The sequence below is a fragment of the Eucyclogobius newberryi genome, unplaced genomic scaffold (genome assembly GCF_026437365.1).
Source record: "Eucyclogobius newberryi isolate DKJ021-1_F unplaced genomic scaffold, fEucNew1.0.hap1 SCAF_3, whole genome shotgun sequence".
NCBI lineage: Eukaryota > Metazoa > Chordata > Actinopteri > Gobiiformes > Gobiidae > Eucyclogobius > Eucyclogobius newberryi.
In genome coordinates this window covers 36,017,678-36,042,222 of record NW_027315945.1, presented here as the reverse complement: position 1 = coordinate 36,042,222, position 24,545 = coordinate 36,017,678, and the positions used below count along the sequence as shown (strand labels likewise).

Sequence of the window (24,545 nt, the reverse complement as noted above, 5' to 3'; positions counted from 1 at the left end):
TAGTTTCAGTGTGATATTTTAGAGCAGCAGGACAGTCCCAGATCACATGATGATCTCCAACATTTTGCATTTCCCGGTGAATATTGAGCTCTCTCAGTCAGATTCTATTGCCGTGATTCAATATAACGCTCTGAGCTTCTTGAGTGTATAATTGTTATTTATAGTGTCCCTAAACCTACTTGAAGTGAAACAAATTCATTTATTTATTTTAATAAACTTTTATATGGGGAGTTGTGAAAGAGCTGCGGATGGAGGCGGGGCCGGGACGTGCGGGATGTGGTGAGTCTGAGGCGGGCGCTGAGGTCACTCGTGGACGGGCGCGTGGACACAGGTCAGAGTGATGCGTCTCTGTGTTTCTAAAGTGTCTGATGAGTCTTTGTGGGATCAATGCGCTGATGGGGCAATGGAAAGTTTGCTTTTATGATGATGTATGTTTTATTATGTGTTCTGAGGTGGTTCATTAGCATTATTAGTATTATTATTACATGTTTCTGATGCTTTATTCTGATTGGTTACAGAAGTGATGAGATGCCTTGATGTGTGAGAAGAACTAAACAATGTTCCTCAAATGTACATAAAGGAGGTCACAAACTATAAAGAAAAGTACTTGAAGTGAAAAGTGAAACAGAAGCGCTCAAATGTCAGTAATCGGATGAAGCTTTGTAACAGAGAACACCTTTTGGTTTGGTTAAGATTTAGAGCGAGGATTAATCGTGTTACAGTGAAAAAAGTAGTCATTTGCATCAGTAATTACACATAGTTACACGTTAGCATCAGAGGCGGAGCCAGACATTCTAAACATCCGGGGCTTAGCCCCAAAAGAAAGGGAGGGGGTTCATTCTGGCCAATATGATGTGGTTTGAGTGCAGTTACAGACAGTTACAGACAGTTACAGACAGTTACAGACAGTAACCCTCCAAAGGCAAAGACAGACTTTTTGCCTTCTGAGAGAGCTCCTCCCTCCAAAAAACGTTGAACAGAACAGCAGAGGTGACATTTAGTTATTCAAGAAATTGTACATTTTGATGTTCTTTAAAACAATCAGTGACAAAAACATGCCCCTGACAGGGCTCGAACTCACACTAAGATCCACAGACAGATGCTCTGCTGTCAAGGCTATTCAGCCTTTTTTGAGAATGAAGTGCTGTTTTATAATTATACTGATCTTTATTGAAAGTAAAAGTCAGTCTTACCTTTAGCAGACACTTGCACCAATGAGCTGTTTGTCCTGTAGTTTCTCTGCTTTAGCTTTGTAGATGAATAAAACCTGAGCCACTGCTACACCGACAACCACAATGACTTCATGGTTTGATGTCTCTTCTACGTTAGATCAACTTTGTTTTTCAGCTCATGTTCTGAATGTCTCTTTTTTCCAGTCGATCTGCTCTTGTGTCCTTCACTTTTTGCAAAACCTCAGTTAAATGATAGAAAAGGCCAAATTGGTCAGATTGCGTGACGTGCTGTAAACACCGCGCACGTTCTACGCTCCCGCCCACTTTCTACATGCAGCCAATCATACATCAGTTCAACAAAAACAACCAATGCAACGGGTAAAGAGAACTGAAGCCGCTGCTGGATTCGAACCCTGATGACCTGCGTTCCAACCTAATGATCTACCTGTTACACTATCCACTTAGTGACGTCATGATGCATTTTTAAAAGATTAAACCATCCGGGGCTTTTGGACAGAGATCCGGGGCTCAAGCCCCAAAGCCAGGGCCTGGCTCCGCCCATGCCTTTAGTTACTGCTGCTATGTTGTAATTAATAATCAGTTCAAACGCTCAAGCCTTTTACTCTATATTAAACATTGAGTTTTTAGGGTGCGTTCACACTTGGTTTAGGCTCAGTTTAAGTCCTAATGTGTTTTATTTATTTATTTAATCTTATTATATTATTGTCGTTTGGTCAGAATAAAAAGTGCTCAACATTCAAGCACAAAACAAAATAAGAGATAGATTTGTTCTTTGACCTGGTATAGGCAGAAGCCAAGGCTTATTGTGCCTACCCTTCTCTCCAACTCTCACATTGGTGGTCATTTGTCAGGTTTTGTCCTGTTCTAGTCCTTGTTTAGGCCTGGTCTAGTCTTTAGGTCTTTAGTTTCCATGTGGTCATTAATTGGGCAAATTTGAACGCACCATTAAATTGGGATTAAAGTAGAGCTAAACCTGGAACTAAACATGAACTTAAACTATCTCTGAATCAGAATTAAACTGGGACCAAACAAGTACAAGTTATTTTTCTTGGTCCTTTTTCCATGTATACTTTAAATTTGTGTAGTTTTGATAGTTTTTAGTGTAGATCAGTGTCTGTGTAGATGACCCTCGTGACGTGTGTAGATATAATAGTTTTAAGTGTAGATCAGTGTCTGTGTGTTGTGACGTAGGATGGCAGGAGCAGTGGAAGTCAAGTGAGACGAGAGATCATTGTAGTCCACATTTTATAATTGTCAATCAAAATAAAGTGCAACGGTGCATGTGCAAAAAGGTTTGGAGGCCACGAGCTGTGTCCTCTCCAGCAGCAGAACCAGTACTGGTGGTTCAGGCGCCTTTTATCTTGTCCTCACCATTGGGTCGAACTATAAATAATTAATAGGGGTGTTGACATCATCTTTAGCTTCTAAACCATTCCTCAAACCTCCATAAAACCAATAAACACATACACATTGAACTATACATAAATATATACATAAAACCCTAAAACCAACACCCAATCAATAATAAAAAGCCTTAAACCCCTGTGCTCCCCCCATGGTGCTCCCCTACACTTCCTCTGTCTTGGTCCAGCCGGGAACCTTTAAAAAGGGAGCTTGTGCCTGGAGGGAACACTTTGACTCCTGGACACAAGAACAGAGTGGGTAACATACAATTCACTAAAAACACAAACACATTACACACAAAAACATCTTCAACAAATATTGCACTATATATATTGCACATAACCAATTTAATAATTTAATCTGTCTCCCTTTTCCCTCCAGGACAGATGGCTTCCATTAAAGTGCCCCTGTGCACCAGATCTAAAAATGGGATAAAAGAGGCATTACTTAAATAAATATTTAAAATTAATTTTGTGCAATTGTCTTTTTAAAGTGCTAATATGTCTAAAGTGCTGTGTGCAATGAAAGTTAAATGTAATTTAAAGTGCAAATAGTGAGCAGTGTAAAGTGCTAGTGCATAGGTGTCAAACTCTGGCCTGCGGGCCAAACATTTCATATATATATATATATATATCTCTCTCTATCTCTCTCTATCTCTCTCTATCTCTATATCTCTATATCTCTATATCTCTATATCTATCTCTCTCTATCTCTCTCTATCTATCTATCTCTATCTATCTATCTATCTCTATCTATCTCTATCTATCTCTATCTATCTCTATCTATCTCTATCTATCTCTATCTATCTCTATCTATCTCTATCTATCTCTATCTATCTCTATCTCTCTATCTCTCTATCTCTCTATCTCTCTATCTCTCTATCTCTCTATCTCTCTATCTCTCTCTATCTCTCTCTATCTCTCTCTATCTCTCTCTATCTCTCTCTATCTCTCTCTATCTCTCTCTATCTCTCTCTATCTCTCTCTATCTCTCTCTATCTCTCTCTATCTCTCTCTATCTCTCTCTATCTCTCTCTCTCTATCTCTCTCTCTCTCTATCTCTCTCTCTATCTCTCTATCTCTCTATCTCTCTCTCTCTCTCTCTATCTCTCTCTCTATCTCTCTCTCTATCTCTCTCTATCTATCTCTATCTATCTCTCTCTATCTCGTTACATCCGTAACCCTTTTTATCGCTAAAACTATGTGTCTCACAATTCCGCCGGTGGCCTCCCCTCCCCCACAGGGCTCTGCTGCACTGCTGTATAAGCTGCCGAGGGAGAAGTGTGCAGAAGTTTCAGATAAGATAATCCTTTATTGTCCCACATGGGGAAATTTCATTGGTGCAACGCAGGTAGATACAGAAGAACAGATCACTTATAGGAAGTCTGAAAAACACTTTCAGTAGAAGATCTCTCTAGAAATGTTAGTTATTACGTTTAAATGTGTTTTTTTTTTTAGATCTTGCGAAGTTTCTTTTGTTATAAGGCCGTGGCTGGAGAGCCGCGGCCAAATTGACGCGCATTTTCAGGGACTGCGGCATTTCCCTTATAGCCCGTTATAGCCTCATGGCTAACCTTAACCCGGCGCGGTCTAAAACGGCGCTAAAACGCGGTCAAATAGCGGCGCGGTTTCAGGAGCCGCGGCGCGCGGCAGGCACAAAAATGACATGGCAGTTTTGGCCGCTTGTTATAAAGCAGACACTCCCTTGTTATAAAGTCAAATGTTTATCTCTGTGTAGAACTGTAGATCAACTCTGAAGTTTTAATGCACATAAACTGAAGCACAGTGTTGGTGAAATTACTTTTTCTAATTTTTTTAAATCGATCCAGTAATTGCTTCAAAACAGCGTAGGCTATATAAAGCTATTTATTTTTTAATAGTTTTAGGTTTTTCGTTATGTTCGGGCCGCGACCCGGCCTGAGCGTCAAAATTCGGCCCGCGGCCCAAATGAGTTTGACACCCCTGTGCTAGTGTAACCACTTGCTCTTTGTTACATGTGTAGATGACCCTCGTGACGTGTGTAGTTATAATAGTTTTAAGTGTAGATAAGTGTGTGTGTAGATGACCCTCATGCCCTGTCCTGGTCCTAGACGATGCTCGTGGGTCAGAGTCCGTCGCTGCTGCTTCACCGAGGATTCCCGCTGATCCAGGGGATCAACCTCCCGCATGAAGTGGACCAGATCCAGGACCTGGAGGTCAGGGACTCAGACGTGTTTGTGGTCACGTTCCCCAAATCAGGTGAGACTAAACAAAACAAAAACTTTTGTAAACCCTGAAAGCCAAATTAAGTGGAACATTAAGTGATTTAAATGGGGGATTTGTTATTAACCTCAAATGATCATGTGAACATATGAAGAATTAACACTGCTACATGTGAACAACACCAGAGCCCGGTCTTAAAACGTGAATAAGCACATTTTACATTTAGCGGGCAAGTACACACTAAAGCATTTTGGATTTATTTCCATTATCATTAAACAAGGTTGTTCAGCAAAATAGTGCAACATAAAACAAGAAGTTAAATATAAATGATGATAAATGGCATAAAACTGACTGAATATAAATACAGAAAGTACAAACTAAACACCGGCAGTTTTACTGGACAGCAGCTCTCACAATTGTCTGATGATATAATCTGCAGAGTGGTCAGCAACTCGCACAAAATGTGCAAAGCCCGGCCATCGCTGTTTGCGATGGACAAATACAGGTCTGAAGGATATGCTAATAACAGCAATGGCATTTGTCGACGATTTGGTCATAAGTAATAGTTAGGAACCTAACTTTACTGGAATCGTATGCAGAGATGACCGGTCAACCTAAATTCAAGCAAATGCCATTGTTACACTACGTAAGAAAGGCAGAGGAATGACCCTCAATGATTGCTCATCCTGGTTACCAACCAGGAAGCTAAATTGATCATCTTGGCAAAAAGAGGGGATGCCTCAGACCTGTTCTCCCCGCCATCTTCACGGGAAACATGAGATCTCTCCAGAACAAGACAGCTGAATTGGTGAGTATGGGGACAGCAGCGTCATGCTTTTTACGGAGACGTGGTTATCCCCACAAATATTAATATTATCACTTTGGACAACTTTCATCTGCTACGTGCGGATAGAACCAGGGAGAGCGGAAAAGAGATGAGGCGGCATGGCTGTGTTTGTGAATAAGAAGTGGTGCAAATCTGACCACTGTACAGTAAAGGAGCAGCTGTGTAACCGACATTTAACTGTTGGTTGTTGGCATGAGGCCATATTATCTGCCCCGGAAGTTCTCACTTGTGATAGCTGTGTATGTGTACCTCTGCTAATACTGACAATGTTTGTGAAGCACTGCTCCCCTGGACCAGCAGGTTACAGACCCAGCACCCACAGGTGCTCTTCCATGTCTCTGGTGACTTTAACCACGCTTCTCCCTTTTCTGTTCTGTCAACATACATCCAGTATGTTACCTGCCCCACTAGAGACAAGAAAACATTGGACTTGTTTTTTGCCAACACCAAAGAGGCTTATTCCTCCTCCCCCCTCCCTCCCCTGGGTAACTCTTACCACAACCTTGTACATCTGAGGCCTGTGTATGAACCCATCATGCGCGGGCAGCCTGTGGTGTCCCGTGAGGTGAGGATGTGGTCTGCTGAGAGCGAGGAGGCTCTGAGGGTCTGCTTCAGCACCACTGTCTGGACAGAGCTTTTTGACCCACATGGGAAGGACATCAACACAGTCAGAGTGTATCACGGACTACATAATCTTCTGTTTTGAGAACATTGTTCCCTCCCGGACGGTGCAGTGTTTTCCAAACAACAAGCCATGGATTAACCGTGAACTGAAGGCTCTGCTGAAGGAGAAGAAGAGAGCCTTCAGGTCAGGGAACAAGGAGCTGAGGACTGTGCAGCTGAGGAGGAAGATCAGGCAGGCTGAGGCCGGCTACAAGAGGAGGATGGAGGAGCAGCTGCAGCAGAAGAACATTCAGGGAGTGTGGAGGAGCCTGAAAACCATATCTGGCTTCAACATCCCCCCTGCCCAGACTGAGGGGGACCTACAGTGGGTGTAGCGGCTACATGGTCCTGTAATGCTGCTGAGGGGCGAAGCTTGTCGGGTCCTGTAATGTTGCGTGACGCGCTAAAGAGTAATGAATAAATGCTGAATCCATATTGCATTTAAGGTGATTTAATTGTGCGATGGTAACAGCAGAACATAAGCGAATTCAATTTAACATCTCCACTCATGGGTTCGATTCCCGGATCAGACCAACATCACATGATTTCTCTGGGTGGAGTCTGCATGTCCTCCCCATGTTACCGTGGTTTCTCTCCGGGTTCTCTGGCTTCCTCCCACCGTCCAAACACATGCATGTGTTAGGCAAAATTAGTGACTAAATTGGTCCTAGTGAATGAATGTGAGTGAATTGCTGTCTGTAATGTCTGTCTGTGTTGGCCACTGTCCAGGGTGTACCCCGCCTAAGGCCCGAAGTCACTGGGATAGGCTCCAGTCACCTGCGACCCTGAAAGGGAACAAGTGGTAGAAAATGGATGGATGGATCTCCACTCACACACACCCATGACCACGTGACACCCCAGAGAGAGAGAGAGAGAGACCACAGCTGGACAATGGCCTGCATCCATCCCTCTTCACATCTCTGCCCCGGCCCATCAGCTCCCCACTTCGCCTGAACTCACCCATCCCCCCAGCACAGTCCCCCTGCCATCCACTGACTGTCACAGCAGCGCAGGTGAGGAGAGAGCTGAAGAGGATTAAAGTGAGGAAGGCAGCAGGACTTGACGGCATCAGCCCCAGGCTCCTTAAGTCCTGCGCAGATGAACTGTGTGGAGTTATGGAGCATGTCTTCAACATGAGCCTGAAGCTGAGGGTGGTACCACAGGTCTGGAAGACCTCCTGTCTGGTACCTGTGCCTAAGACACCGCGCGCCAAAGACTTCAACAGCTTCAGGCCGGTGGCTCTCACGTCCCACCTGATGAAGACACTGGAGCGGCTGGTCCTGGACCACCTCCGCTCCACCGTGAGCTCAGCCATGGACCCACTGCAGTTTGCATATCTGAGTGGAGGACGGCGTCATCTCCCTGCTGCACCGCTCTCTCTCTCTCTCTCACACCTGGAAAAGCCTGGCAGCTCTGTGAGGATTCTGTTCTTCGATCTTTCCAGCGCCTTCAACACCATCAGCCGCTGCTCCTGAGGGACAAGCTGGAGACGGCTTGTGTGGAGTATGACCTGGCAGAGTGGATCCTGGACTACCTCACAGACCGACCCCAGTTTGTGAGAGCACGGGATTGTGTGTCTGATACTCGGACCTGCAGTGTAGGGGCGCCCCAGGGCACTGTCCTCGCGCCCTTTCTCTTCACCTTTTACACTGCAGACTTCAGACATGACACGGACAGCTGTGTCCTGCAGAAGTTCTCTGACTTTGTGGACTGGTGTCAGCAGAACCACCTCCTCAACGCGGGGAAGACCAAGGAGATGGTGGTGGATTTCCGCAGACGCCACCCCACTGCCCCCTCACCAGTGAACATCCAGGGACGGGACATTGAGAGAGTGACTCATACAAGTACCTGGTGTTCATCTGAACCACAAACTGGACTGGACTCATAACACAGACAGAGTCGGCTCTACCTCCTGAGGAGACAGGTCTTTTGGAGTGACAGGGCCACTCCTGAAGCCCTCCTGTACGGTGTGGCCTGCTGGAGCAGCAGCATCACAGAGAGGGAGAGGAGGCTGGACAAAGTCATCAAGAAGTCCAGCTCCGTCCTGGGCTGTGCTCTGGACTCGGTGCAGGAGGTGGGGGACAGAAGGGTCCTGGCTAGATTCACATCTATGCTGGACCATAAGTCTCACCCCCTGCAAGACACTCTGTCCGCTCTGGAGAGCAGCTTCAGTGAGAGACTGATCCACCCTCGCTGTGTGAAGGAAAGGTTTCGCAGGTCTTTCCTTCCTGCTGCTGTCAGACTTTATAACAAACACTGTTAGTCCTGAACACTCGCAATACTGATTTAACCTGATACTGATGTGCAATTCCGTCATATGTGCAATTGCTGTTGGAATTCATGTGCAATTACTGTGAAATTCATTTGCAATCTATGTGCCGTCGTGACACATATTCATGTGCAATTACTGTCGTGATCACATGCAATGGTATTATTTGTCTGTGGGAGTTTTTATTTATAGGAGATCTTCTACTGAAAGTGATCTGTTCTTCTGTATCTACCTCTGTATCTACCTGCGTTGCACCAATGAAAGTTCCCCATGTGGGACAATAAAGGATGATCTTATCTTAAGTTATTGGTCCGGAAGTTAGAGTCCAAAATGGCGGCGCTCTTGCGGCCCAAATCACTTGCGGTTCACCATTTTGCTACACCTGGTGGTGAGGGAGGTACATTTACTGTCTCGCAGCAATAATGTATCTGACGTGTTGGCCTGATGGTTAGACATGGCTTGGCGCAAAGTTATGGGTCCGATTCCTGCACGGAGCTTAATCATCTCGAGTTTAACTTTTTTTTTTGCAGTCTAGTTTGTTGCTAATACAAAGCCATGGTATAGACTAGTTTTAACCAAACGAAGTTAACCTAAAACTTAGGGATAGGTTTAGGGGTTAAGGGTTAAGGTTAGGAGTCAGGGTTTAGGGTTAAACCCAGACCCATGAGCTGTAAAAGCTCGGTCTCGGTCGCCGCCATGCTGTCGCCGCCATCTTGGATTTCGGAACTTCCGTCCTGATTCCCTATATGATCTAGTGCTAACCCTTATGTCTGATCTGTAACCACAGTAAATGTTTGGTTGAGGTCATTGCTGCCAAAAGAGGGTTAGTTATTAAACCCAAAGGTTCACATTCTTTTTCAACATGTTGTGTTCAATAAAACAAACATATCATGTTTGTGCAGAATTAGTTTGAGAACTGTTTTTCTATTGTGACTTGGATGAAGATCAGAACCCATTTTATCACCAATTTATGCAGAAATCCAAGTCATCCCAAAGCGTCCACATTTTTCTTGCAACTGTATTTGTGGAAACTATTCATGCAAGAATACTTGTAAACGTGTCTTGACGTAACATCAAGTTGAGTGAGTTTTCATCTGACCTTTACAGTTCAACCTCCTTTGCAACTTTTCACAACTTATAACTTGTTTAAACAATTAAGATAAAAAGACATTTCTGAAAATGCTCTTCCTGTTGGACACTTTGTTCTGCTGTCCTGACTCTGGCTTAACATAGAAGACACCCAACACAGAAATGGCAGTATTTCTGTATATTTTTCAATGGAGAGACCATCGAAATGAGTAAGACAAAAACACATCAAACGGTTCAGACACACAAATCAAAAAGGAGCCGAAACTTTGACTGTTACAATTTCAAATACATTACTCAAGTAGGAGTCGAAGTATGGCATTAGAAAACGACTATGAGAGGTGATATAAAGTAAAAATGTATTTAAAATTGTTTGAATGAACTTGAGGGAATATAACTGGGAACAATGTGCCCCAAATAGACAAAGTTCTGTTCGTGGATAAGACATTCTGAGACTTTTAATCCTTGTGTGTCGTCTGTGGCGCGTTCAGGGACCATCTGGATGCAGCAGATCCTGTTGTTGCTCCAGTCCAAAGGGGATGTGGAACTCGTTACTAAAAAGGACAAGGTATCGAACGCGGACCTGATGCCGTGGATTGAGTCGTTCGGGCAGGTCCAGGAGTTCATCACCGCCGAGTCGCCGCGCTTCCGAGTGTCGCACCTGCCGTACTACCTCATGCCCGCCGCACTCTGCCGCGAGAAGGGAAAGGTCAGTGTCACAAGGTCATGCCCGCCGCACTCTGCCGCGAGAAGGGAAAGGTCAGTGTCACAAGGTCATGCCCGCCGCACTCTGCCGCGAGAAGGAAAAGGTTAATGTCACAAGGTCATGCCCGCCGCACTCCGCTGCAAGAAGGGAAAGGTCAATGTCACAAGGTCATGCCCGCCGCACTCTGCCGCAAGAAGGGAAAGGTTAATGTCACAAGGTCATGCCCGCCGCATTCCGCTGCAAGAAGGGAAAGGTCAATGTCACAAGGTCACGCCCGCCGCACTCCGCTGCAAGAAGGGAAAGGTCAGTGTCACAAGGTCATGCCCACTGCACTCTGCCGCGAGAAGGGAAAGGTCAGTGTCACAAGGTCATGCCCGCCGCACTCCGCTGCGAGAAGGGAAAGGTCAGTGTCACAAGGTCATGCCCGCTGCACTCCGCTGCAAGAAGGGAAAGGTCAGTGTCAAAAGGTCATGCCCGCCGCACTCTGCCGCAAGAAGGGAAAGGTCAATGTCACAAGGTGGAGGACATAAAATGAACTTATGACAGTGTTTCCCATTAATAGTGGAGACCTTGGTCTGATTTCTTTTGCCGCAATTGTCTACAAACAAGCTAAAGTAATAGAATAGAATAGTTGAGTAGTTCTCAACAACAAACAAAGGCATTTAATCATTGTCATTTAACAAAAAAAAGTACAATTTCCTCCTCCAGTGTGAACTCCAAACACTGACAGAGGATTGACTGTCATATCTACATAAAACCATGAAGTGCCTGAGAACTATTGTAATAAGTAACCTTATAAAACATTTTTAACATGCCCTGTGATTTGGGGCATTTGAAGTGTCCGCCGTCGCCCCCTGCAGTTTCTGGGAGGAAAACCAGCCTAACAACATTGACATCGACCTGAGAAACCCTGACTTTGTAAAAAACATTTGGTAAAGTTAAATGTCTTTGTCTGTGATTACACTGTCTTGTCTCAATTTAAAAAATACATTTTTTGGCGTTTTTTTGACAGTGTATTTTCACAAGGCAGCTGCAAGGGGAGCTCTTTTGCTACTGTAACATTTATTAACTTAGCATTACTTAAACATATGTATACTTTTCACACTTAATTAACAATAAATCAAACTCATTTCAGTTTTCGTCCTGGTTTAATCCAGGTTTAGTTTTGGGTTTAGTCCAGGTTTAATCCCAGTTTGGATGTGATGAATGCACGAGTGTGAAAACCCTTAAACTCTTAAATCGTGTTGTGTGTTTCAGGTGATCTATGTGGCCAGAAATCCCAAAGACGTTCTTGTGTCGTCCTACCATTTCCACAAAATGGCCATGATGCTGGAGACACCCGCGAGTTTTGAAGACTTTTTTCAAAAGTTCATGAAAGGAGAAGGTACTAAATATATCACTACGTTTAGATTGTAAATGTGCCAAAGTCTCAAACTTTTCTGACTCAACATTCATGCATTATCATCTGTCAAGAGTAAAAATAAAAGTTTAATGGTGAGGCGTTTCGGCGTCTAGGCCAAAACGCTAACCCTAGCCGAAACGTTGACTCTTAACCATTAAACTTTTATTTTGCAAGTTTGACAGTGTGCGGGATTTCTTTCCCCATTACAGTTCAGCGTCACGTACGCCCTTATCCTACGCACCTGGCACAGAACCTGATGTGCGGAGCAACACAACCAATCACAGCAATCGAATCGGTTTATAATGTTAAATACTGAAATGTAAGGAAATATATATGTTTACGCTGCATATTTAGTTGTATTGTTCATTAAATATGGCAATAATAGTCCTTGTCACACAATTTACATGATCAGGTTCAACATTTGTGGATTTTTGTAGAATGAAAACACTGTCTTCTTTGTACGAGCTGTAAATAAACGCTGCGCTCTGACGTCGTGTGCCTGTTGCAGTGATGGGAGGAAACTGGTTCCAACACATCAAGTCCTGGTTTGCTCACAAAGATGATCTAAACATGATGTTCCTCACGTACGAAGAAATGCTCCTGGTGAGAAAATATGATTATGATGTCATTTCCTGAGAATAAACGATACAAACATTTAAAAACCCCGGTGCCATTTTAACAAATAACACTAATCATTTCTTCTAAAGTTTGAACTCTGCTCCAAACGACGTGTTTTATGCAGACAGAAGATTAGCTCTGGATTAATAAAGACCCTTGCGCTTTACTTTGACCCCATCTAGTGGTAATCCGTAAAAATCACCGATGTTTTTAAAGTCTTGACTTATCCTGATCCTTTGACCTCTCAAACAGGCTCCAGATACAACTAACCAGATTTATTTTCTAGTAATAAAGTGAAATTGGTTTTGCCCCAGTTTAGTATTGAACAAGAAGCGTATAGGGTCAAAATGAGACCGCTGCGTACCCTCTGCCTACAGAGCATTTTATTGTCCAAGAACCAGGAAGCTTGCGGTTAAGTTTTTTGAGGTGGTAAAAATCAGGCACAGCGTCCTTAAACTTGTCTCCACAAAGACAATCAAATAATGCCAGACAACCAAATAACAAGAAAAACTTGTAATTTAAGTAGTTTCCCCTGCGATTCGGAAAATAAGTTTTGAGTCTAAAATGCAAGAAAGATAATTTTAAAGCCAAAATGTCACATTCTGGTCAAAGGAAAAGAGTAAAACAAGCGTCTCCAAAGCGATAAAATGTGAACAGAGACAAGCTGATGATGGACTTCCCCATAAAGACCAAAAATAAAGCATCCAAAAGGAAAGCCTTTGCACTCTTTGAATGTTGAAACCGGCGCAAGGCCAAAATAATGAATTGCATGAGCAGTAAAAGTTGTTCTGTGCTACCGTAGGACCTCACGTCTTCCGTGAAGAGGTTGGCCGACTTCCTGGGGATAGAACTGACCCAGGATCAGCTGCAGAACGTGGTGAAGCACAGCACCTTCAACAACATGAAGAAGATCCCTCAGGCAAACTACGAAAACGTCCCTCGGGAGCTACTGGACCACCACGAGAGCAGCTTCATGCGGAAAGGTACGGCTCTTGAAGGGGACACGGTTGACGTTCAGGAGCTTCAAACCCTCGTCATTGGCGTTCGTTCTTCGACACACCTACTGTAATCTCTATTTCCTTACAAAAATTCGGGAAATGTTGAGTCTGGGATCATACGCGTTGAGGTAAGAACTGTAACCATGGGGGTGTAGACATTCGGCAAGAGATCGAGGGCTGGAATCAAACCTTTAGCGGTTCTGCAGTTTTGAACAGGAAGTCAATAGTTTTGATCTGCTCTGACCTAGCTGAAACGCCACAAACCCGGGACATGACTTTGGGCACCAGAACGTTTGATCATTCCATCATCGACTATACTGAATATGACAATAAACTCAACTTTCAGACACACACGACATTAAAAGAGATGCAAGCAAAGACCGTCTGTTCTTCGCAAGTTAGATGGACTTCATGTTTCACCACATCTACTTCCAGTTTTCTGACAACACTCACACTCAAAAGAACATGTACGGCAACAAAAGTCATTGGCCTGCTCCCAATCTAAACTACGCCATCCGTGTGTTGGCGTGTTGTGTAAATGCAAACAATGTACGAAGTGCGTATCCTTCTTGCCTGTGAAATGGTATGACTGCGAACGGATTTCCCTCCGGCGACAAGAACGTAAAACTATTTATTACCAGCAAATGTCTTTGAGCTTGTGACAGTTGTCAGGGAATGAGACATACACCAATGCTATTCCTTAACACACAGAACACAATTCAACTTGGGAGAAAACGCGGGGACGGGTCACGCAGGCTGTTGTAAGCAACCTGGTGACCCTCCTGCGTCTCACGTTTTTTCTCATGCAGGTTGGTTTTATTAGATATTATGGAATAGGTGGGTCACATTTCTCATTGGTCAGCTTCACATCAAGGCACTTGTCTTTTACAACAGCTGGTATTTTTCCTAGAGATTAAGCCTTGGGTAAACATTATCCAAACTCCCCTGGGGTGTTACACCCCCTCCCTAGGGTAAACATTCTCTTGCTCCATCTTTACGACACCTTCACAAACAAATGCAGTTTGTCACACATCCTGTTTTTCTCTTAGACTAATGATGCAGATAATATATCACTATTATGCAGATAAAATACATCACAGAAATAGAATCATATATTCACATTTTATCACAACAGTGTTTTGTAATTTTTAATGCCACAGTTGTTTTAAATGTAGAGAATTAATTTCTCATCACAGACCTGGAACTTGATCAGACTCATCAAGCGCTGCCACAAACACTGTAGTAAATAACTCGATGTCACTGTGATATTTACTGACGGCCAAGTTGACCTCTTTTAACGACAGAAGTTAATCATAGTCATGTTTGTCTTTTGTTCAGGAACTATTGGGGACTGGAAGAACCACTTCACCGTCGCTCAGAACCATCAGTTTGACGAAGTCTTCCAACGAGAGATGAAGGATTTCCCCGTGACTTTCACCTGGGACATAAGAGACGTCTCGTAATAACCGGCGACTTTTGCGCCTCTCACGGGAACAGCGCACAGTTAATTAAAGCGCACTATTTCTCTGGACAAGTTTTATTTGGACTGGGATCAAAGCGGCAAAGCACAATTTAATCCTGTTTATGACTGTTTCACACACTTGGCTGTTAATGAATGTGTTACGCAGCAAATTTACTTTTAATTCCGTGGTTGAACTGTCAGGAGCCGTGAGAGTAGAACCAGAACCAGAACCAGAACCTTAACCAGGACCAGGAGCAGGACCAGCGCAATGACTAGGACCAGAACTTAGGACTATGACCAGGACCAGGACCAGAACCAGAACCAGAACCAGAACCAGGACCAGAACCAGGACCAGAACCAGGACCAGAACCAGGACCAGAACCAGGACCAGAACCAGGACCAGGAGGAGGTATAGCTTGAGGACTTTTTGTGCAGGTTTTGGGTTGAACTCCTTCCTGTACTTGCCGCTCTTCAGTCTTAATGTTATGCTTTATTGCAGGGCTATTCAACATAAGGCCCGGGGGCCAAATCATGCCCAAGTGATTTAATGCGGTCCATAAGCAATATTCCATATATTAAAACAAAGAAAATATCTTCTTTACTGGTTTAATCCTGGGTTAGCACTAGTTTAGACCTGGTTTGACTGTTAGTCCTTGGCCCTCTGGACGCTTCAGCTGAACGGTTCTGCTTTATTAGTTTATGTTGAGGTTGTGCTGCGGGTCATGGAGGGTCACTGTAGATAAAGATAAAACGTGTGTGTTTTAGAAAGCGCTGGAAAGTTACATTTTAACTCTCCTAAACTGTTGAAAATAAAAACATGTGGTTTTAACCGGGCTGATTGGGAAACATAGTAGACCTGTTCTGTAAATGAAGTATTGGTACACTTAAATTTTTTGAAAAGTCAAATAACAGTTTAAACTTAGTCTAAGTCACTATTACTGGAAACCATGATAAAAAAAGTGAAAAGGTAAAAGTGTTATTTCACGTACACAAGACAGTTTGTCCGGAGTCGTTGTGACTTTATGACAGAACTCATTTTTATTTCAACAGTAAGTGGACATTTTAGTGGATCAATTACAAATATTGTGAGAAAATAAAACAAGGAAACCTTAGTTTCTTCGGATCTTCAGTTGATTGGAAGGGGAAAAAATCAGAGCATTGAGTCATTTCTTTTGGGTTAATTAATTAGTCATTCCTTAAAACGTGTCACTTCTAAACGCAGTGTGCGATCGTTGGTCCTGAGAGGCGAAAATTCTAAGCAAGGAAAAAATATGGTTTGATAGGCAATCTTTGTTACAAAAAAAAGAAAACATCGTTAAATAGAAACGGAGGGTTAAACATTCCTGTTTATAATGGAATTTTGAATCCCTGGAGAGGTAGACGCCCAGTGCATTCGGATGCTAATCAGTTACACAGGGAGGAGAGGGAGAGTGAGCAAGGTACAATAGGAGCCTGATAGCCCACTAAAGGACTGATAGGAAACAAAGAGGTTTAGTTTCTGGTGAAACCAAGATCACCTTTCATCGAAAATGATTTTTAGGAGATTGATTAGTTTAGGAGGTCCCGCCTGGTGGGCAGGGCCTACTCAGAGTATGATGAATATCTGAGTTATCGATCTTGATTCAGATTGAGAATTACTCTTGGAAGAGAGTCGAGTCCAGATGAAACAATCTTTTTCTACAATGTAACACTCCTGGACGAATGAGGGATTACAGACTCTGCTTCATTTAGTTCTTTCTGGGTTTTTAACACAAATGACTCGTGATCCTCTATTACCAGTTTGAGATCCACCTTTTCCTTTTGGGTCTCCTGGATGTCTGTCAAAAGTTCTTTCGTCTTCTCAGGCTCAGAATATATTGTCAGTGAAAATGCTGCAGGACATTTTTTTGCGCCATGGACTTGTCGCCTGGGCAAATTTGGTGATGTTTTGTGTGTTTTTGGTTTCTTCTAAAGGTTCAGAATAATCCCAAGCTTCCATTCCAAACAGAAATGGTCCAACTCAATCTTGACCTTTCCAAACCCGCAAATGGTGCCGATATCTGCCGTTTCTCCTTCAGGTTATGTGAACTGAAAAAAACTTTACGAACCGAAATGTGTCAACCTCCGCCGAATCCGACAGGGCGATGGCTGAAGTTTGAAGGCTGCGTTACTGTGGCGACACGCACCAGGAAACAGGAAGTCACAAGTCATCTCGATAAAGACGCAAAAATGGAATAAACAACACATTTTGAAGGTCGTTTTCCCAACATAAAATACTGAAAATACATAATACTCAATACTTCAATATAGCTAATTTTATATGTTTATTAGAATGCAAGAAGTATTATTTAACCAGATCTTCTACATTCATTTGAAAAACACAAACCAAATTATTGTCAGTCCCTCGTGGTCAGATTGTGTGAAAACAAAAGCCAAACTTCTTCAGACATTTGTGATCAGACAGAGCAATACATTCTACGTTTTTGAGCATCTTGTAAAAGTGGTAAGTGCCCCCTACCAACTAAACAAACTAAAATGCAGTAACCTTTTGTATATATATATTTAAAATTTTGCTAAAACGTTATCACAGAAAAGCTTTTCTTTTAGATTTACAATTTCACTTCCTGTTTGTAATTTATGACATCATACTCAGAAATTACCCAGCAAACACTGGGCCAAAAATCAACTGTCAAAATATTTTTAATTGATGAATAAAGAAAATAAATTAGGGACTTTATTGTGTTGAATTAATGTTTAGAGCATCAAAAAAGTTGTTTCTTTTGTGTAAATTCTGCATAAACTTTGACTGGAATGAGCTTCATTAGTGTGATGTCACTTCCTGTCATTTTCTACAGATTTTTCTCCACAAATACCTGCTGGATTGGTGTACAACAGGTACAAATACAGCAAATAAAGTAAATTAGACAATCGTGAACGTTTAACAGAGCTAACCATAATTTGAGTTTTATAGTGATTTAATGCACTTGAAATAAAAAAAACTTAAAGTAGCAGTGATAATATAACACTTTAATAGTACTGTAATTATACCAGTAAGAACAGGGTCAATGTGCATCTCAGTAGTAATTATTGAACTATTATTTCATGTATATTTGATCGAATTTTTACTGCACACCTTATCAAAGGCACTTTACTCATTAAACCCTCCGTACATGTCTAAAGTCAGAAGAATTTAGTTTGATTTTCTCCCATTCATGATATCTCTTTTGGTGCCATCACATTATTCCATGAACAAAAACAGCAAACGCACCACTGTTTCCCGCAGTATTTGTTCAATTTAATCGCTCAGCCGTCCGGATAGAAATAAAATGCAATAAATGTGATGTTAGTCAGGAGTCTTTAGAAAATGAATCAGTTTTTTCTTTTTGCCGCTGGAGTTTATAAGTCCTTCAGTCCTCGTCGCTGCCCATGTCCAACGGGTCGAAGTCCGGATCGTCCAAGTCCAAGTCCTCCATGTCCTGGAACAGAGACTCGTCCACTTCCACGCTGTTCCCAGCTGAAAAAAGACAGAAAAACATGTCTAAAGTAGCAAACGAACAAAGAAACATCCTGTGTTTGAGATCGTGAAATGTTATTCTTACATTGTTTCTACATCGTTTGGCTGAATACCGTATTTTCCGGACTATAAGTTGCACCTTTTTTAATAGTTTTGGCCGGGGTGCGACTTATACTTATATACTTATACTCTGGAGCGACTTATAAGTGACCGCATTATATATGTTTTTTTCTTTTCTATTATGCATTTTTTGGCTGGTGCGACTTATACTCCAGTGCGACTTATGTGTTTTTTTCTTTTCTATTATGCATTTTTTGGCTGGTGCGACTTATACTCCAGTGCGACTTATATATGTTTTTTTCTTCTCTATTATACAATTTTTGGCTGGTGCGACCTATACTCCAGTGCGACTTATACTCAGGAAAATATGGTATATGACATTTAAAAAAAAAAAAAAGCTTTGGTTCTTCACTGCTTCATTCACATTCCAAAAATACTCACTGTCTTCAAGAAACTGGATGTCGGACGTGTCGAGGTTGTGGTCCGTCTCGAAAAGCTGTTTTCCTTCGCGGGGAAAAGAAGAAGCAGAAGTGACGTTTCATTTGAGGGAAAAGCTGCCGTCGCCGGCGCAGAATCACGGGCGTCGCCCCGGTTACCTGTGAGCTTGAGTTTCCCCGCCTGCTCCTCCTCTTTCTGCCTTTTCTTACGGATTTCCGTCATCTCCAGCTCAAACGTGGCCTTCCAGGACAAGAAGTTTTCGATGGTGACGACCGTGCCCTGAAACGCTTTCTGACAACGCAACAGGAGCAAGAGGTTAGAACAAACTGTGCATTTCAGTGGGACGTCCTGGACCAGCTGTGTCTCTGTGGGCTCTGCATTAGAATCAGAATAAAGACTAATTCATCATAATAATAACACATCATTAATAAATAAAGAATACATATTAGACAATAAGTAAAAAATGCATAATCAATAAAAAAAAGATAATAAATAATACATAAATAATAAAACATAATAAATACAAAATAGATGATTAAAAAAATAATACAGAATAAAAAATGAGTAAAAAATACATTAAAAATAAAGAAAAATACATCATAAATAAATAAGTAAAATATAAATTATAAATACATAATAAATAAAAATAAAGAATACAGAATAAAAAATAAGTTAAAAAATACATACATAATAAATAATAAGTAAAATATAAATAATAAATACATAATAAATAAAAACATACATAATAAATTAATAAACAAGAAATAAATTAATAAGTCCTATAGAATGTTTTTAACGCCCTGCCCCCTTTTGCACTGACCGTCTTGGCTTCCCTCCGCCTCCCTCTCTCCTCTGCACCTTTAACGCCCCGCCCCTTTTGCACTGACCGTCTTGGCTTCCCTCCGCCTCCCTCTCTCCTCTGCACCTTTAACGCCCCGCCCCTTTTGCACTGACCGTCTCGGCTTCCTCCGCCTCCCTCTCTCGCCGCTGCTTCTCTTCTTCTCGTCTGGTTTTCATGGCGTCCACGATTTCGTTGAGTTTCTCCTGGACGGCGGTGACCAAAGTGAAGATCATCACCATGCCCAGGTTTTCTTCTGCCTGTGGAAACACAAAACACACAACGGAAACGTTCAAAAAAAACGCCGAGGAGCGATATGTTGTTTGAAGATCTGTGTGAGGAACAATGACAATGCTGATGTTCATGCTCATGTTTGTGCTGATGTTGATGTTCCTCCTGACGCTCATGCTTATGTTTATGCTGATGTTCATAAGATAAGATATTCCTTTATTGTCCCACATGGGGAAATTTCATAAAATGCTCATGCTGATGTTCATGCTCATGCTGATGTTCATGCTCATGCTGATGTTCATGCTCATGCTGATGTTCAAGCTCATGCTGATGTTCCTCCTGACACTCATGCTGATGTTCATGCTGATGTTCATGCCCATGCTGATGTTCATGCCCATGCTGATGTTCATGCTCATGCCCATGCTGATGTTCATGTTCATGCCCATGCTGATGTTCATGCCCATGCTGATGTTCATGTTCATGCCCATGCTGATGTTCATGTTCATGCCCATGCTGATGTTCATGTTCATGCCCATGCTGATGTTCATGCTCATGCTGATGCTCATGCCCATGCTGATGTTCATGTTCATGCCCATGCTGATGTTCATGCTCATGCTGATGCTCATGCCCATGCTGATTTTCATGTTCATGCCCATGCTGATGTTCATGCTCATGCCCATGCTGATGTTCATGTTCATGCCCATGCTGATGTTCATGCTCATGCTGATGCTCATGCCCATGCTGATTTTCATGTTCATGCCCATGCTGATGTTCATGCTCATGCCCATGCTGATGTTCATGCTCATGCCCATGCTGATGTTCATGCTCATGCCCATGCTGATGCTCATGCCCATGCTGATGTTCATGCTCATGCCCATGCTGATGTTCATGCTCATGCTGATGCTCATGCCCATGCTGATGTTCATGCTCATGCTGATGCTCATGCTGATGTTCAAGCTCATGCTGATGTTCCTCCTGACACTCATGCTGATGCTCATGCTGATGTTCAAGCTCATGCTGATGTTCCTCCTGACACTCATGCTGATGTTCATGCTCATGTTCATGCTCATGCTGATGTTCATGCTCATGCCCATGCTGATGTTCATGCTCATGCCCATGCTGATGTTCATGCTCATGCCCATGCTGATGTTCATGCTCATGCCCATGCTGATGTTCATGCTCATGCCCATGCTGATGTTCATGCTCATGCTGATGCTCATGCTGATGTTCAAGCTCATGCTGATGTTCCTCCTGACACTCATGCTGATGTTCATGCTGATGTTCAAGCTCATGCTGATGTTCCTCCTGACACTCATGCTGATGTTCATGCTCATGTTCATGCTCATGCTGATGTTCAAGCTCATGCTGATGCTTATGTTTGTGCTGATGCTTATGTTCCTCCTGACACTCATGCTGATGTTCATGCTGATGTTCATGCTGATGTTCATGCTGATGCTCAAGCTCATGCTGATGCTTATGTTTGTGCTGATGTTGATGTTCCTCCTGACACTCATTCTGATGTTCATGCTGATGCTCATGCTGATGTTCATGCTGAGTGGCAGAAGCACCTGTTGCTGCAGAAGTGTGAGTATCTCCTCCACGTCACGGTCCTCCAAGTTCTCCTGCGACTGAATCTCCCAAAGCGGAGGCTCGTCCGGATATTTCTCCACGTACGTGAACTGGAGCAATGTTTCGGCCGCTGTGAACATGACACAACGCTTAGTTTGGACGAGGACAACACTAGGACAAGACGAGGACAAGATGAGGACAAGACGAGGACAAGACGAAGACAACACTAGAACACAAACACTCATAAATTATTATTAATTATTATTATCACTTTGTCTTTATTGTGAAAAGCCTGTGAATGTTTTTATTTACTACAAATTAAACTCTGGTGAAGCTTGCGTGAGGAGTAAACTTGAGAAAGAAACATTTTCATTTTTTATTGTGATGTAAAAATTGTCCTGCTAAGCGATTTTCACCTATTACGTTAGTATTATTGTTATTACCGTATTTTCTGCACTTTGAGGCGCACTTAAAATCCTTTAATTTTCTAAAATAAATTACTCCCATTATGTGAAAAATGATCAAAAATAGACCATTCATTGACAGTGCGCCTTATAATCTAGTGCGCCTTATAATCTAGTGCGCCTTATAATCTAGTGCGCCTTATAGTGCGGAGAATACGGTAACGATAAAATAAAACTGCACTTCTTTAGAATGAATGTTGTGTGTATTTTTCAGGCTTTATCCAAAATATCTGGGCTCAATTCAATTTAACATTCAGGCCTGCAACCTAAAACAAATGAATACTTAAGAAAATCTGTTGAACTGAATTAGTGGTTTCACTTTTTCGGTGACAAAACATCTAGAAATGATCAGAAAATCGGTCCATTACTGTGCATCACTAAATATCGGCATTGGCGAAACCTTCTGTCGTATCGGTCGACGCATTTCGTACACACATTTTGTCCATTTCTACAGGAAACAGACGAACGATGAAGCTACAAAGACGTCTGCGGCCAAATTACAGTCATATTTTTTCGTTCGCGACGGGGTAAAAGTTCATTTGTGGATCGTGAACTCGACTGTCGTTTGACTCGAACCCTCTCGTCTCGCCGGCTCTTTCAAACGCGGCGGCAGTAACTCACTTTCTCCGTCCTCTCCCGCGTCCGACGTGACGGTGATGGAGAAGCTCGTGGGATCGTCTGAAAGAACTGAAAAAACAAACAAACACAAAAACGCTTTTTTTTTAGCAAACAATACGACTCCAGAGACAATTAATGTGACAATGCTGAGGGAATACGTCCATTTTTAAATCAATATTGTTAATAAAGGTGGATGAAAAATTGTCTTCCTATACATCACGTCATACATTCGGGACTTCCCCCATATCGGCCATTTTGAAAGGGGCACGCGATATATATATAAACCACCACGACTGCATCCTTTTCTACGGCATTACTTTGATTCTTTAGACAATAACGGTGAACTAAGGCACACAACAAAGCTATCATTCCTTGGTCTGACAACAGAGCAATGACCTTACAGAATGCAGGTTTTTGGCATTTTGGCCTCATATATCCTGGATATCGTATGTAGTAGACGTGCTGTTATGCCCCTTTCGAAATGGCGGACTGCTACTGTACAAGTTCCCGGATGTGCGAACGCATGTCACATACCTATAATTTGGATTTTTTGGATTAGGGTTGTGAAAAGCATCAAAAATCAGATTTCAATCGATATCAAAACTAGTACTGAACATAGATACTCGGCATGTATCGATACTAAACAATAAATAATCGCATAAACGGGACAAAAAGTGACAAAATGTGACCTTTCCCGAACAGTCTTTGAGCTTTGTCAGAACGAGTACAATCCCACATCGTTTATAAAGAATAAAACTATAATTAAAATAAAGAAAATAACTTATTTTGTATTGAAAATGTCTGTGTATTGTCTAAAACCTAAAAGAGATCACTCTTAAACCATCGCCGTGGTTTCAAAACTGGCATCAACAGTTTGAATCGTTAGTAGCGTGACGACAACACAAGTGGTCGTGTTCTAATATCAAATAAACAGTTATAATTATGGTGAAAATGTACCGTCCAATCTGTTTCTATAAGTTTTTTTTTTATAATATTATTGTTTCATCTAATCAACTCATATTCAGAGCTATTAATGAGACACTGTAACTGTCAATAACAAAGTTTACTCAATTACTTCAAGATATCCAAATCCCCTCTGCACACGTGTGTGTCATAATGTCCAAAATATGTGCATCTATAGATACATGACACTTGCAATACATTTGACTCTTATACTCATATAATAAAGTAACATATACAAGAAGTTTCAAATAGAAATATCTAAATACAAGACTTTCCTATTGACCTGCAGTGACAATAACAGCTGTATCTAGTAATCTACTTATTACGACGTATTGAAAAGTATAATGCAGCAACTGTGGAATGTAAAACGCAACAAAGAGCACCAAGTTAAGCTATAAAAATCCCATTAATCAAGATGCAAGCTGCAGAGAAGCGTAAAAAAACATCTTTGACCGCACGCTTTCTCCACCGCTCTGTCATGGAACGTCACTGTTAGCTTCCTGCTAGCCGTTAGCATCGGGGGGAATATCTCTTTGCGGTCACACTCGCACCTGTGAAAGAGTCCGGGTAGATGGACTCGATGGCCTCCAGCTCGTTCCTCTGCTCCTCGGCGTAGTCCGTCATTTTTGAAAGCGTTTTTTAGTTATCTGTGGCTGAGAAAGACCATCACGCCGCCGCCGCCGCCACACTCATGTCGGGAGCCGGGGGGACGAGGCTGCGTGCTGCACCCGGAGAGCGAGGCATCGGTGACATCCACGGCTGCTAGTCTGGTCTGGCACGGGTTCAACGGGGTTTAAAACGCTCAAAAATAAATAAATAAATACATATGATATAACACGTGAGGTTAATATGTAAGCTAATGCGTGCTGAAGCGTGCAGTCACTTATAACCGTGTGTATTGAAAGCCACGGTTAAATGATGAAAGGGTTTTGAACGGTGATCAGCTAGCTTGGTCTGTTTGAGGACAAAAAGTAAAGCACATGCAACAGCGCCAGTTCATTCATCGGTCAATAACGTTACTG

The 24,545-nt window shown here is 42.4% G+C and overlaps 2 protein-coding genes across 2 annotated transcripts; one reads left to right on the top strand and one right to left on the bottom strand.

Moving 5' to 3' along the window:
- Positions 1-4,674: 4,674 nt before the first annotated feature.
- Positions 4,675-14,883, top strand: LOC140374260 (amine sulfotransferase-like). Its single transcript, XM_072461106.1, has 6 exons — positions 4,675-4,834; positions 10,155-10,372; positions 11,627-11,753; positions 12,280-12,374; positions 13,192-13,372; positions 14,726-14,883. Exons 1-6 carry the CDS (start codon positions 4,690-4,692, stop codon positions 14,848-14,850), a joined length of 891 nt encoding a protein of 296 aa, XP_072317207.1. The 5' UTR covers positions 4,675-4,689; the 3' UTR covers positions 14,851-14,883.
- Positions 14,884-18,101: 3,218 nt separating this feature from the next.
- Positions 18,102-24,233, bottom strand: rwdd1 (RWD domain containing 1). Its single transcript, XM_072461108.1, has 7 exons — positions 24,075-24,233; positions 22,564-22,629; positions 21,478-21,608; positions 19,795-19,938; positions 18,999-19,131; positions 18,844-18,906; positions 18,102-18,342 (listed from the first exon to the last, which is right to left on the bottom strand). The coding sequence occupies exons 1-7, from the start codon at positions 24,145-24,147 to the stop codon at positions 18,236-18,238; spliced, it is 717 nt and encodes a 238-aa protein (XP_072317209.1). The 5' UTR covers positions 24,148-24,233; the 3' UTR covers positions 18,102-18,235.
- Between the last annotated feature and the right edge of the window lie 312 nt (positions 24,234-24,545).

Bases quoted from the DNA above. Each gene is read 5' to 3' on its own strand.
- LOC140374260 (XM_072461106.1), top strand. From the start codon at position 4,690: ATGCTCGTGGGTCAGAGTCCGTCGCTGCTGCTTCACCGAGGATTCCCG. The intron at 4,835-10,154 runs GTGAGACTAAAC...TGGCGCGTTCAG, and splicing joins GGTCACGTTCCCCAAATCAG to GGACCATCTGGATGCAGCAG. The intron at 10,373-11,626 runs GTCAGTGTCACA...TGTGTGTTTCAG, and splicing joins TCTGCCGCGAGAAGGGAAAG to GTGATCTATGTGGCCAGAAA.
- rwdd1 (XM_072461108.1), bottom strand. From the start codon at position 24,147: ATGACGGACTACGCCGAGGAGCAGAGGAACGAGCTGGAGGCCATCGAG. The intron at 19,939-21,477 runs GTGCTTCTGCCA...GTGTTTCCACAG, and splicing joins TCACACTTCTGCAGCAACAG to GCAGAAGAAAACCTGGGCAT. The intron at 19,132-19,794 runs GTCAGTGCAAAA...TTGCGTTGTCAG, and splicing joins AGGCGGAGGAAGCCGAGACG to AAAGCGTTTCAGGGCACGGT.